Source organism: Gnatocerus cornutus, chromosome 1 (genome assembly GCF_029298725.1).
Source record: "Gnatocerus cornutus isolate USDA-ARS CGAHR chromosome 1, icGnaCorn1.1, whole genome shotgun sequence".
Classification (NCBI taxonomy): domain Eukaryota; kingdom Metazoa; phylum Arthropoda; class Insecta; order Coleoptera; family Tenebrionidae; genus Gnatocerus; species Gnatocerus cornutus.
Window position 1 is genome coordinate 33879670 of NC_142233.1, and position 15399 is coordinate 33895068.

Sequence of the window (15399 nt, forward strand, 5' to 3'; positions counted from 1 at the left end):
CAAACCTCACGTATTTAATAATCTTCGTTTTAAATTTCATTAAAATCCGTTACAGCAAACAAATATTTTGAGCTCGAAACTGGTGGGCCAGCCTGTATTTTTACTTTTCTTCGAGGATCTCTCAAAATTGAGACGAATTATAAGATTTGGAATATGGACTAAAGAATAAAGGATTTCCAAATAAACCATGTCATTTTGATAGTTTTATGGCTACAGTAACGAAATTTTGACAGTTTATTGTCTATTAAACGGTTATTGTTTGTACCAAGTTGCAAAATTTTAGAGCCCAAGAAAAAAAATTCTAGAAATGTTTATTTTTTAAATGAGCCAAAAATTTCCAATATTTTAAATGAAAGCCTGTCAAATCTGGTAATCTTATCGCTAAGGAATGAAATTTTCACAGTTTATTGTCCCTGGGGTGCTTAATGTCTGTGCCAAATTGCAAAATTTTAGAGCCCAAAAAAAGATTTTAAAAATTTTTATTTTTGGAATGAACCAAAAATTTGCAAAATTTTCAAATGAAGACTGACAATCTAATAGTTTTTTGCAATAGTCATAACATTTTGACAGTTTATCGTCTTTGAGGTGCTGATTGTCTGTATCGCAATCAAATTTGGACTTTTTTTGAATTTTTAAAATGCAAAATTTTAAAGCCCAAAACAAAAATTTTAGAAATTTTTATTTTTGGAATGAGCCAAAATTTTGCAAAATTTTCAAATAAACACTGTCATTCTGATAGTTTTATGACTATAGTAACAAAATTTTGACAGTTTATTGTGTATAAAGCCCAAGAAAAAAAATCTAGAAATATTTATTTGTAAAATGATCAAAATTTTGCAAATTTCCAAATAAAGCCTGTCAATTTAGTGGTTTTATCACAATCGCAATCAAACTTTGACAGTTTGTTGTCTATGAGATCCTGATTGTCTAAACCAAACTGCAAAATTTAAGAGCTCTTTAGTGAGAGATTTTAGTAAATTATTATTCTGGGAATGGGCCAAAATTTTACAAAATTTTCAAATAAACCCTGTCATTCTGGTAGTTTTATGGCGACAGCAATAAAATTTTGACAGTTTATTGTCTATAAAGCGTTAATTGTCTGTACGAAATTTCAAAACTTTCGAGTAAAAGAAAAAAATTTGAGAAATGTTAATTTTTAGAATAAGTCATTATTTTGCAAAATTTCCGACCAGGGCCTGTCAGTTTTATTGCAACCGCATTCAAATTTTGACAGTTTATTGTCCATGAGTTGTTTATTGTATGTACTAAATTGCAAAATTCTAGATTACAAACTAGACATATTAGGTATTGTTATTCTTAAAGTGAGCCAAAATTTTGCAAATTTTCCAAAGAAGTCTGCCAATCTGGCAGTTTTATAGCGATAGTAATAAAATTTTGGCAGTTGATTGTCTCTGAAGTGTTTATTATCTTTTTGGCCTCATGAATTGTAAACGTCAAATTAACATTCAATTGACATCTTCGGAAACACTAGGTTTACAAGCGCCCTGGACGTTTACACACGCCGTGCGGTAAAAATTGCCCAAATCGTCTGCTCTTCAGATGCGTTTATAAATTAAAATCACTTTTCCATAATGAAGATTGATCACCAAAGTGGAATCTACCTAAATTCTTATCTCAATTAAGACAATATTTCTATTTTTAAAGTAATATTAAAACGTTTTTATACAGCGCCATCTTGTGTACTTTTTGTGCACCAACTACAAAATTGACAGAATTGACAGATGATGAAATTTACAAATGTCAGATGTGACAGTTCTCATGAATTTTGAAAAACCCAATTATTTAAATTAAAATTTTTCGGCCAAAAAGTTTCAATACAACTCTTGTGCGTTAACAATTTTACAGCGCTCAATCATTAAAGCACTCGTGCTTTAAACTGACTTCGCGCTGTAAAATGTAAGTTACCACACGCGACTGTAAATAACTATTACCAAATTACAACATTCTAGAGCACAATCTGGTGGCAGTAACCGTCTTCAAATTTATTAAATTATAAAAAACAGTTGCATAATTTTTATCCATGATCTTCCATTCTGATCAACTAAAAACATTTAGAAACGCGAGATTTATCGCAAAACTACCCAATTTTGGATAAACGAATTTAATTTTTGTGATAGTAAACATTCTGAAAAAATTTATCCATTAAAGTCACTAAAATTGCAATTTTAACGGTGAATCAAAGCCCCACGTATTCAATAATCTTTGTTTTAAATTTTATTAAAATCCGTTTACAAAAAAACAAAGCTTTTGAGCTCGAAAGTCTTACGTGAGCCACCCTGTATTTTTTTTTGACTTTTCTTTGAGGATCTCTCAAAATTTGAACTTAAGAACTTAAGATAATTAAATACAAATTTGAAATTTGGAAAGAAGGACCTCCAGGAATCCACAAATGCATAGAACACAAAGAATCTGAAGGAAAGTGGAGAAATAAATAGTCTAAAGTGTGATTTCCAAATGATCCTGAAATCCAATTCGCGCCAGCATTCTCAATCGTGCGCTTAATTAAAATGACGCTTTGCCGCCCACGAGTCGCTATTTTCCCCAAGCTCAACTTATGCGACAGTTTCTTTCATCCTCCTTTAAAAAAAAGTGTGTCACGAAAATTTGCGCCAAACCTCTTTGAATTTTGCAACGAAAGAAGTCATCCCAAGACCATAAATTTCGGTGAGTTATACAAGCCGAGCGATAAAGCTGACAATGTATTTACCATACACTTCAAAACAATTAACACCTCTCATCCGAAATCTAAACCTGTTCGCACAGAACTTAAGAGTTATCAACACTGCAGTTAATCGCTCTTAATATCATTACACGCCACTGAATTCACCAAGTAGTCTCAACATAACAACAAGATTGTATTCAAGCTATTTCTGTAATCGTAGTTTACTCTAGCATCAATTACCACTTGTAGTCTTGATAGATGATGTTGGAGCCACGCCATCTCCGGGTATCGTGATCTCTTCTGCTGGTCATTAGAGTTGGTAAAATTGCAGGATATGGGTCATTGGGGGTTATCGAATTTCTAGTTTTTCAGGACGTGTCCTCAACAGCTGTTCTTGATATAGTTATTATAGTTGTTAGGTGGTAAATGGCAAGAACCTAGTTATTACAGGTATTTTAATCCCATTACCATGCGCTTTTCAAGGTTAGAGGATTACCCAGCTCCCCGTAAATGGTATCTTCAATCTTCCATCTCTTCACTTTACACCTAAATCGTTAACTTCCAGTCTAACGCAATCTCGACTAAACTCGGATCTTGTGAGAATGTTGATTAACAATGAGATGATTGTTTTATAAAAGTACAAAGTGATTTATCTCGGTAACCAGTGTTGACATACAAGCTTAATCCAGCGTGGTGTTTATGGATGTATTTTATTACTAAATTTTATACGATCAATAATATTCAGGCAATTTCTAACATAACAGTATTGTATTATGAATATCAAATTAAACATATTGGCATAAAAGTTTTATGAGCGTGTCGTTGCTCAAGTGTAAAAAGGGCAGAATCAATCAAGCACAAAATTCGAAACACCTTCATGCTGTACAATTCAATCAATTCTACCAACTTCCCTGCGGCAAAAATTTCAACCACATCAGGAATACCACCCACGCTCTTATTGTGCTCTAATTTTTTTTTCTGGAAGTTACGACTAATAAAGTTCCCAGCGTTAATAAGACTCTTCACCGCTAGTATATATTCACTTAATAAAGTTTTATGGATACCCACAAACAAGCGGTCTTACAAAAGATAAACACTACTTACTATTTGTAGTGTCCCAGTAGAAGCTGTAACTTCTCGACTCCGAACAGAAGCTGGGAAATTAACAAATTGTCGGGTATCAAGCACCTTTTTTCTTGATACGCGTGAGAAAAACTGCGCCAGACTAAATAAGCGCGAGAGCAACGTCCAAGAAACTGAAATTATCTCCGCTGTATCGATACTAAATTGCATAAATATTTATTTGATAAACACGAACTGGGCGTATATCGCCCAAGAGCCCACTTAGGCCGGATCGCGTAACAAAATAAAACGCTAATTCGTTCTCTGAAAAGGTTTATGCAAGAGTGCGTTCGAATTGGGGTTCTGTGGAACACTTTAGAGGAACTTTCCACAAAATCTAATTTCTTAAGTTTAAAAGTGGGCGGATAATGAGACTTGAATCGAGCTGTTCTTTCGATTATAACTCAAAAGATCAAAGACACCCAAAGTATGTAAATATTTCCCGTACGTCAACAAATAATTCAGAAACGGAAACAATTTTACTTGATATCTTCGGAATCAAAACATATTTAAAAAAAATCTTTTTAAAATAGTTTTTCTCGCAATTTTTTAATTTAGAATTCGGTCTTAGATAGTTCGAATTCAAAATTTTCATTTTTTCAGTATGGAAGTTAGCAGGTTTCGGTTTCTAATAGAGACAAGGTCGGTATCTCGCTTATTTATAAAGCAATCTAAAAGTATTGGTGCTCATTTTACGCAGAATTCAAAAAGGTAAGACTCCTTAAGATCAGTCCACAAATCACTGAGCTATGAGCTATCAAAGTTTCGGATATTGAATTTTGAGTTGGAAAATTTTCAAAGCTCAATATCTCCAAAACTACAAAAGATTTTAAGAAACGGTTTTTACCATCGTTTTTCTCGACTCATTCTACTTTAGAATCCGCCATCGAAAGTAGAAAATTCGATTTTTGGGCAAAAAATTTTACGACTCAATCGATGAAAATTTTTCAATTTTTCGTTTTTTGATCGTCCCTCTTAAACTACTTGCCCTATCGATCTGAGATTAGACCAGTTGATACATCTCAAGCTGCTTTGTCGATCGAATCCATAATATTAAACGCAAGTTTCACCCCGAAACACCGTCTTGAAAATGACTCTAAAATCATCCTCTGAAAATGTAATTCGATCGATATCTCGTTTATTTGTTAAGTAAATTTGAGCTATTCATTTAACGCAGAATTTCGCACTGAATCCAAAAATATTCCTATTTTTCTCGTACGTTAACAAATAACTGAGTTAGAGGCGTTTACAATCGTTTAGTCGATATGTCCGAAATTAAAACATAAAATAACCCTTTTCTAAATCGTTTTTTTTTCGCGATTTTTTAACTCAAAAGTCGATCATTCATTCTCCAAAAGTCAAAAGTTTGCTTTTTGGAAAAAATCATGATTATGCCAAAGTTCTGAGGGCGATCTATCGCTTATTTTTGGAGCAAACTAGCATTATTGTAGCTCACTTTACGCAAAATTTCACGCAACATCCAAAACCGAGCAAATTTTTCCCGTCCGTCAACAAATAAGCGAGTTAGAAGCGATTGAAGTGTAGTGTGTAGTGATCAAAGAGCAAAAACTTTGACGCTCCGGAACATTCAATTCTCCAAATCTCCAGAACTACAACAAATCGTTTTTCCGGCTCTCTTGTAACTAAAAATACTTCCTTAATTATCCCCCGAATTCGAAAGTCAATTTCTAACTCAAACCATGAAAAAAATTTAATGTTTCCTTTCTCTAGGTACTAAATTTACAAAATTGCTAAAACGGAACAAAATAAGACGCAAATCCTCCACGCTTCGTGTAAACAACATTTCGTTCAAACTAAAAGTTTTAGTCGCCATTATTATTACAAAATGTACCATTACTTATGGTACATTAAAGTGTAATGACTATAATTTTACAACGTTTTGCTATCCAATCCAAAGTTGGCAATTAACGGTAGTGATAATTAAGCATATCGACGAATGTAAAACGCGAGATACAATGGTCACTGTTTACAGTTAGTTTAAATAATTCCATTCCGACCTCCGAACACTCGCCCCAGATTTGATCCAGAAGAATTTTATTGTTCATTAATCTGTCACCGAGTTGACAACGTCCACCTAAATGTTTACTTAAAACATGGCGCAAATAAATTCAAGTTTCGTTTTAATGGACCGTGCAAGAAGTGTGGTAAAAATAATTTACTGCTCACTGAAATAATTCAGACACTTCCAACTTGAGAAAATTAAGACCTCTTTTAATGCCAATTAATTGATAGAAAAAGCTGCATCGTTAGTCACTTAATAATCGGGTACTAATTGATTGACAATAATTTACTGTAGATGTGGAGACGTTTATTTATTTACATAATGGAGACGCGACGTTGGTGCGGCTCTTATCCTCTTTTATGGGAAAATAAATAAAACTGATTGAAACGGGTTCAGATTTTGACCATTTCTTAACGACTTTGTGTGTTTTATTTCGACGGTGAAAGCAGATAATCCCACTTTTTCCTTCTTTCAAGACGCTCAACTATATATTCCAGATCCTCAGGAAATTAGAATCGTTTAATCTTTGGCGCGACGAACTGATTATCCGATCTGGAGGAATTAAACAGAATTCTCTCAAGAAACACCTGTCAATTAAATAAGAGAAATTTGATTATTTGCGCAACACTAAATTAGATTTGGTGTCTAGGTAGTTGTCCAAAAAAATTTCCAAGATTCTACACGTGAGTTGCTCACATTCTTAGGAAATTATAGCCATTTAATCTTTGATGAGATGAACTAATTATCCTGATCTGAACAAATTAACACAGAATTCTCTCAAGTCGTCAAAGAAATGTCTGCCAATTACATGGGAAAAATTGAAGGAATAAACATTAGAGCGCTCCTGAAAAGCGAAAGATTCTTCTTTTCGCGATGCTCCACGTGAGCTACTTCATATTCCGGATTCTCAGGAAATTACAGTCGTTTAATCTTTGCGATGAAATAATTATCGCGCCCTGGAGGAATTGAACAGAATTCTTTGAAGATGTACAGACACGTTTGCCGCCACGTCTACCAATTAAATTACCAAAAAAATTGAAGTTTTTTCTGTGCTTATACAGGGTCCGGCAACACTTGTGTCCACACCCAAAAGCGTCTTTAGTTTTGAAGATAAAATTTTGAAACTTTGCATACGCTTATAGTTGACAAAGCTCTAGACGCTAACGCAAAAATCTGTTTTTTATCACAGATAGTTTTAACGTCGCGACGCCTTAAAAATGTAAGTTTGAACCAATTGTGAGAGTTTGTGAAATCAACCGCTAATTAATTTTTTTTAAATATAAATTTGTTAAAAATATCTCAGTTGTCATTTTAGATTAATTGCAAATTGTCTTGAGAAAATAATGCTGTTTTATCAAGTTCGTTTCCAATTTCATTACGTCAAAATTGGAAACTACGTTTACACCCATCTGTCAACATCTTGTGCCACAAGTTTTTATTTTGAAAAATTGGAAATTTTTACTTCATCTCCAAAATAAAAAATTCTAAAAACTGTGTCTTTTGCTCTAGGTACACCATTTTAATTTGGGGAAATTGATAAGCAAGTTAATACTAGTAAACTCCCAAAATTTTATAGTGACAGCGTGAAAACTCCCAGAGTTACAAATTTTTATTTTGGAAAATTGGAAGTTTTTAGTTCATCAGCGAAATAAAAAACTCTAAAAAATGTCTTTTGTTCTACACCATTCTAATTTGGTGAAATTGATAAGCAAGTTTATACTAGTAAACTCCCAAAATTTTATAGTGGCTGCCTAAAAACTTACAGTTACAAATTTTTGTCTTGGAAAATTGGAAATTTCTAGATCATCTGTGAAATAAGAAATTCTAAAAAATGTGTCTTTTGCTCTACAACATTCTTATTTGGGAGAGTTGATTAGCAAGTCCATACTGTGAAACTTCCCAAATTTTATAGTCATATCGCGTGAAAACTCCTAGAGTTCGAAATTTTTATTTTGGAAAATTGACAAGTTCTAGTTAATCTGTGAAATAAAAAATTCTAAAAACTGAGTCGTTTGCTCTACAACATTCTAATTTAGGAAAGTTGATAAGCAAGTCCATACTATTAAACTCCCGAAATTTTATTGTGATCGCGTGAAAACTCCCAGATTTACAAATTTTTATTTTGGAAAATAAGAAATTTTTAGTTCATCAGCGAAATAAATAATTCTAAAAACTGTGTCTTTTGCTCTACACCATTCTTGTTTGGGGGAATCGATAAGCAAGTTCATACTAGTAAACTCCCAAAATTTTATAGTGACAGCGTAAAAACTTCCAGAGTTACAAATTTTTATTTCGAAAAATTGGAAATTTTATCTTTTGATTCGCTTTAGATTGCAACAAATGTCTTACTTGGTGAAATTATCCCTTTGTCGATGTTAATTAACGATTTCTGATGTCCAAACAGTGCAATATGCTGGAGTTAATCAAAATTGACATACGGGAAAATTAAGTAACTTGAGAAAATTAGGTGTAAACGTAGCTTGCAACTGCGCCGTCATAATTTTGAAAACTAACTTGATAAAACAGCGGTTTATTCGCAAAATTTAAACACAATTTGCATTTGATTTAAAACAAACACTCACAGATTTGTATCACAATCGATATAAATTATACTTCTTAGGCGTCGCGACGCCAAACAAACCGTAATAAAATAACAAAATTTTTCGTCAGCTTCTAGAGCTTTGTCAATTATGAGCGTTGCAAATTTTCAAAATTTTATCTAAAAAATTAAAGACGGTTTTGGGGGTGGATCCTGTAGAAGGATTTAACTATTAAGTGGAGAAAGAAAATGCATTTTTGAAGACAAAAAAGCAGTTTGTTTGCAAAATAAATCAATTTTTAATTACGACACTTGCATCAAAGAACCGCCCACAAGCTTGTAGTCAATTTACTACCTTCCACGCAACGGTCCGAAATACTAAAATGTGTAAGTAAAACATTGTAACAGTATTTTAATGTCAGCAAACAGTGAAATTAGAATCATGTTCAAGCTAATTGATCAACCTACACGAATTTATATTTATACAAAGAAAGCATTCAATGTAACGATCGTTACAAGATTTCAAATTACTCGTGAAATAACAGCCATTTTTGCTAGAAATAGTGCAACAATTGTGAAATTTGCGAAGTCATTACACGAAGCGTCCTTCGGATTTTACAGCCGATGCCAGAAATTTTCAAAGGCGTGCCACTGTTTTTTTGTCATCGCAAATGAATTGATGGAGGCTTTAGGCGCATCTTCCTTGTAATTACAATCAGACCACCAAGAGATCAATTTTAGATGATAACTGCTAATGCTGCTGTAATTATCTTGACACAATGTTATTAATAAAGTTGTAAAAATAATTAACCTTTACAAAGTGGATACAACCTTCGCTTTGTTACCGTCGTGCCGTTATCTCTGACCAAAGACACACCCGATGGGACACCACTGAGGAAGCGTCTACTTAGCAAATCGTTAAGAGTTTTCCTTGTACGGACGGCAAGAAGTGTGAGAAGAAGCAACTCCGCGCCAGAAGTCACTCCTGAGGAGGTAATTGACGCTAAAACCGCACCTGCTTTGCATATGAAAATCCAAGGGACAGTGAAACTGGTAATTATTTAGTAATTTGCTCTCGTGCTCGGTGGAGAAAAACTGATTGGTGTGTGTGCTCATAATCATAATAAATAAAATCGCCTTTTAACCCACGTTTTCTGACTTATAGCTTCAACAGCCGTGAACTCGCCGTTTTAAATTCCACATGGCTTTTATATGTTATAATCAATATCTGACAACAATGTTAATGCAATCGCATTGGACGTAATAATGAAAATAAACCTGATCTCTTCGTATTAAATGGAAACTTTACGCCGTTTCATAAAGTGTTGTTTTATGGGATATGGAAACTGGATGCAGTTTATAACATTTACATATGTATAGAAATGCCTTCTTTCCTTGAGATGCGCCGGGAAATTCAGAAAAGCAATTCGACTGGAAGAAACAGTCCCATGGCCCCTCGCCTTCGCGACTTGAAATAACACAATGAGACTATTTAAGATTAAAATTTACATGTTTCACCCACACGCTCAGCAACAATTAATTTACCATGAAATTGACTTTGAAAAAATTAATATAATATTATAATATCTCATCGCATTGTGGTCACACTTTGTTTCGTCGGGGAATAACTCGTACAAATTGGTTACATGGAATTCTCACTACTCGCCGCCAATTTCTCCTCTTGGAATCTAAGTATTTTTAGGATCAGTTTTCACAATGTGGCCGAGCTTGTAATGCAAATTCGGTACGCTAAAAACGGCAACTAATGAATGTGCCAAAAATCTGCTTGGTATGCAGGGGCGCAGGGAGCTAATAAATTGGCGCTTACTTAAGCTCGAACGACTCATTTTGAGGATTGTTCTTCATATTCTGGGCTGGACATATTCCTGGCAATCCAAATATAACAGTGACATGGCAGGAATATTTCAAAAAGCGACCTCAAATTTGCAGGAAGCGAAATCTCGAGGGTTTGGATTTTCCATTTCCATCCAGATAATTTTGCGATTTGCGGACAGTTTGTCCCCGGCAATTGGTCCCCAAACCCACTTTATTGTCCCCGGTCAATTCGTCCCCTGCAAATTTGTCCCTAAAAGACTTTATATGCGCTGTAATAATACTAAGAGCATCAACTGCACGAATTTGCGGTCACATACAATAAAAATGTAATCCGCTTTTCATAATTTATTATCTGCCCACCCCTAAAATTGTCGTTAATAATAATAATTTATTTTTTGTCGACGTGAGAGTTTAAACAACCAGAATTTATTTTATTAATAAATATTAATAAATCAAATTAATTCGCTCATTCAAAATAATTTTTTCGACGTTCTCTGCATCTGATCATTAAAATGTTCTTCTTAATATACAGGGTGATCAAAAAAAGGCGCCCGTGAGCCGTGAGCCGTAGCCTTGCCAGTAAAACCATCTCCTTATGCAAGCAAAATTAATTTAAACTTATTTCTTTTCACAATATGATTTTTTTTTTCAAAGGAAAATCTTTGCAACGCTGTTCAACCCTTTCTAATAAAATTTTACATTCGTAAAATTACTCCGTCACTAAGCAACTAATACTGAGTGACGGCTTTACAATGTTGCAACATTGAAAAATTTTCTACAAAGCCAAGAAATGTTACTTTTCAAAGTTTAAGAAACTTGCTTTAAAGCACTTTTTGTCCTTTTTTTTGATACAGATTATCATTAACTGTAAAAAATGTAATGTCGAATGATGAAATTGTTATAAAAAGTTTATCCAAATAGAGTTCGATCATTTATAAAAGAAAGCTTCTATATTAGTTAAAAAAGCACAAATTTCGTTTTGGTTTTCAATTTTGGGCACAAGAAAAAATTAGATGCGACATGGTATTTGGAATGGGTGCTTTTTTTCATCACCCTGTATTACGGATTTACTATTTTTATGTAATTTTTTACATAAACATAGAGTTAAAAATTAAAAATTTATTAGCAAATGTTTGTTCTTAAAAAGCACATTTTTTTTAGATCATTGAAAATAATTTAGACTTTTTCAAGCAGTAATAATAATTATTTAATTCTTCGTCAGACTCTTATTAATTTGTAATGCATCTTTATCGCATGCTAATATTGCAATTTTTTGTAATGTCTTCTCTATAAATGTTTTTATTTACCAGTAACAATTTAATTATATTTGATTTTTTAATAAAACTAATTTTCTTAGTATATGTATAGCTACCTTAAATTTTAAGTAAAATTTAATAAATCGCATTCTTTAATTACTATCAAAGATCACACCGGGACAAATTAAACTGGCGACAAATTGCATTGGGGACAAAGGAGCCCAAGACGAATTGTCGAGGACGAACTAATCGTATCCCAGTTTTTCTTTCAAAAAAAAACATTGCCGTGCTGCCGAATCGAAAATTTATTTAAAACTTTGCACTCTGCAAAAATAGTCATTTACGCACCGAAGGACGAAAATCAATCATTATGAGACTAGTCGTGAAATTATCAAACGAGGCGTAGCAATCACGAACTGGTTAAAAAAAATTGCACTTTACATACTCGGCACATCTATTGTAAAAATGAAAATTTCGCCCCGACATCTGAGTAATACAAATCGGTCCTGCGAAAGGACCTCCCACACAAGATACAAATATGGAATAAGAATCCACAACAGGTTGAAATGTATCACACACGTCTGTGGGTCGTACCGTTAAAAAAAAGTTTATTCATAACCCACTAGTGAGTTATCGGCGCTCCTTACAAAGTAATTTATCATCTGGTTTCCAGAATTCGAAAGTGCAATTGTGTGCCTTCTGGGTGTATTACGCAAGGATGCAACAAATGATTAATGACCGCTGGCTCTTATTCAGGGTGTTATGCAAGTAATGAGGCATATAATTATGCAAGTAATGTGCCATATAAAGCCATCATTTCGCAGGAATTTTTAAATTATCGTGGTATTTGGAAGAAACGAAGCTCGGAAATAGGTACAATGTATCGAGTTCTTTAGAATTTTGCCAATTTTTCGGCGAGTGTTTGGATAACCAGTTTAAATTAGCCGTCATGGGCGAAATTGCCGGTAAGAGCGACATGTACATATGTAGATCTACATTTATATTTTAAGAATTTTTTTCTTTTTCATTCTTTGCAGGTTTAAAATGTTGTAAAGCGGGTTTTGAAAAAGTGGCTGATGACCAAAATCCCAAAACATCACACCCCGAAGGTTGAAAAATGATCCGCTCACTGTGGTATAATTAAGAGTTTGCGGGTAGCAACAGTCCTTTCTTACTAGCATTGTGCCAAGAGTTTGACTTTGAGAACGTTGACGTCTTAATATTTTTTAATTTTTTTTTAATAAAACTCTCAACCTGTTTTGCTTGGAGCCCACTCTGAATCAATTTTAGATCTACAGTTATTTAATGTGTGTGCTTAATACTTTCATGCTCACCAAAGTGTCTTGTCATTAATCAATGTTAAAAAGACCAGATTTGGCCGACAGGTTCCCATGAAATTTCGGGGCAAAAATTCGGCAAAATTAATCGAGGAAAAAAGAGAAGTGAGCTCATTGTGATTCACGGTTTGGAAGTGAACTTATCTCGCGTGCTATATAATTAAATATGTATGAAAAGCTATTATCTGAGAGCAAATATAAGCCGCACGTGGTGTTATTTATATCTCGCCGGCAGCAGCAACGAACTTCCTCACTCACCGATGGTACCCACGCTGACGGAGGACGTGCTGGAAGGAATCGCCGGTACCGGCGTCATCTTCCTGACCACCGGCGGCGGGTTGGAGCACTGGGAGGAGGCCGAGGAATCGCAGTCCAGACTGCGCTCGACCGGATGTATCGGCGAAGGACTCTTCTGCAGGACATGCGGGTCTATAGCGCCGTTCCTCATCATGGCCTCGTCCTGCGCTTGGGCCCTCCGAAGGGCGGTCTGCATGGCCATGACTCTTTGGCGCTCGCTCGTCAAACGGCACTTCTCGCACTTGCACGTTCGGTACTTGCAGTACCTCTTGTGGCCCTTAAGGGCGATCTTCATGCGGTGGTTGCGGCAGCGGGCGCAATTCGGGGGGGTCCTGGGGGACGTCGACGTGCTCGACGCGTTCACGTCCATCTTCGAGTCGAAGTCTTGGCCGTCGGAGGACATGCTTACTCCATGAGGAGGGCACTCACACGCGGAGCGCAACAGGTTCCTTCGCGCGGGACGATTCGAGTGCGTTTACACGTGCGTTAATGCAACCTTGTCGCGAACTGTCAGTCTTGCAAGTGAAGTGAGTTGCATTGGCAAGCCTGGAGGGGGCAAAGGGTACATCATTTACGACTTGGGCGGTGGGGGAAATGCATGTGCGGAGTGCAGTTTAGAGCCGTGTTTTATGCCGTAATAACTCTGGGAAGTGAGTTTTGATGGCAGGTATTGCCAAGTAGTTTTGTTGCAATTTGGCGAATGCCATGCCGGTTATATTAGCCGTTTATGATATGATACTGTGTTCTATTTGTTATATTCCCGTGCATTGTTGTTTATGAGCAATGTTACGGCCGTGTTGTAGTCTAGTTGTGCCACCAATAAATCTTATATTGTCTTATTTAGATATTAGATTTTCGGAATTTAATATCAGACTCCAACGTCATTTTACAATCAACCCACCATTATTTCATATTTAATTAAAACGCCGAACCACCAATGAAATTTCATATCAAATCCACAGACTTCATTTATCATCTAATAAAAACTTTTTTTCGCACCAACACAAAGTTGCGGATTTTCGCACTATTGAGAAGCCTAACTAGCGAGAGCGACAATCTCAAACGCGCGGAAATCCCACTCAAACTAAAATACAGTCGCGAGCAGAAAATTTGATCATAAACTTTGTCCTTTGATTGGTCACACAACATAAATGAATTCTTTAAGCAATTAAATTTTTCCAAAAAAACTACAATCAAAGGATCAACTTCCAAGGTCCTTCAAAATCAGCTTTCACTAAGTCGGCAAATGTTTTAACAAACCCATTACAGTTAAAAGGATTGGAGATACTTTGAACAAAACGTTTTACTCTGTGCCACTAAGTGACGGTTTTCAAGGCAACGTGCGATTGCAGAACTCAAGCATGAGACGGGGATTTTTCATTGCTTTTGGTGGCAGTTTACTTGATTATTTTACCCTGTTGCTGTGATCCTGAAAGGTCAAGTTTCAGGAAAATTGAGAAATGCGCTGTAGCAGGACAAGGCTCAGAATTTTTTTTTGTTAATTACACAAGTTTTAGCTTATCAACTAATTGCAAAACTCGTTGTAATTTCTAGTAAAATATTTTCTGGTAGTTTTCAATTAAACCCCAAACTTCCTAAATATTCACAAAATTAAATAAATAAAATAAAACTTTTTTATTGTAATTCGGCCTTAAAATTGCAATTACCTACTCTAAATCTAATTTTTCCTGCAGATCTTTTTGTAGCCGCCACATTTAAATTAACTACGGCTCTGTGATTGGTCGCTCAACAGAACGAGTTACAAAAAGTTGTTTTCCTACGACCCCATATAAGAGTGACATTTTCCACATGGTTAAATGACTCCGAAAGTTGATGTTTTCGTACATCCATTTCCGAAAGTAAAAGTCACTAGTGTGATATGAATATATCCGCACAGACCTGTCAAAATTGACAGTTATTTTGAAATACAAATGTAATTCTTAAATTTTTGACTTAAATATCTAGACGATTCACTGTAAAAGAACATGCATAATGGTAAAAATGAATTGGTTAGGTCGTTTCTGACAAGACAATTTTGACAGGTCTGTGCGTCATGTGATATTCATATCACACTAGTGACTTTTACTTTCGTAAATTGATGTACGTAAACATCAACCATCTAACTATGTAGAATACGTCACTTTTATTCATTCATTCATTCATTCATTCAAATAAAACCTCATAGTCGTAAAAAATGATAATTAGAATAGATAAGAAATGAACTATTGTCAAGACTTATGGTTTCTTCCTGATGATGGAAGGTCGTAGGAAAAATAGTGTACACAACTCGTCGGAAAGTGTCTTTC

At 34.9% G+C, this 15399-nt stretch overlaps 1 protein-coding gene across 3 annotated transcripts in view; it reads right to left on the bottom strand.

Moving 5' to 3' along the window:
- The window catches only part of dsx (transcription factor doublesex), a 69543-nt gene extending 55892 nt beyond the window's left edge, over window positions 1-13651 (bottom strand). For all 3 annotated transcript variants that reach the window (XR_015771708.1, XR_015771709.1, XM_088049995.1), the window contains exon 1: window positions 13055-13651. Coding sequence is in view for 1 of the 3 variants with exons in the window: in XM_088049995.1 (XP_087906121.1) it covers window positions 13055-13496 (442 nt within the window). In the remaining 2 variants the exon portion in view is untranslated. The remainder of the gene's footprint in view (window positions 1-13054) is intronic.
- Between the last annotated feature and the right edge of the window lie 1748 nt (window positions 13652-15399).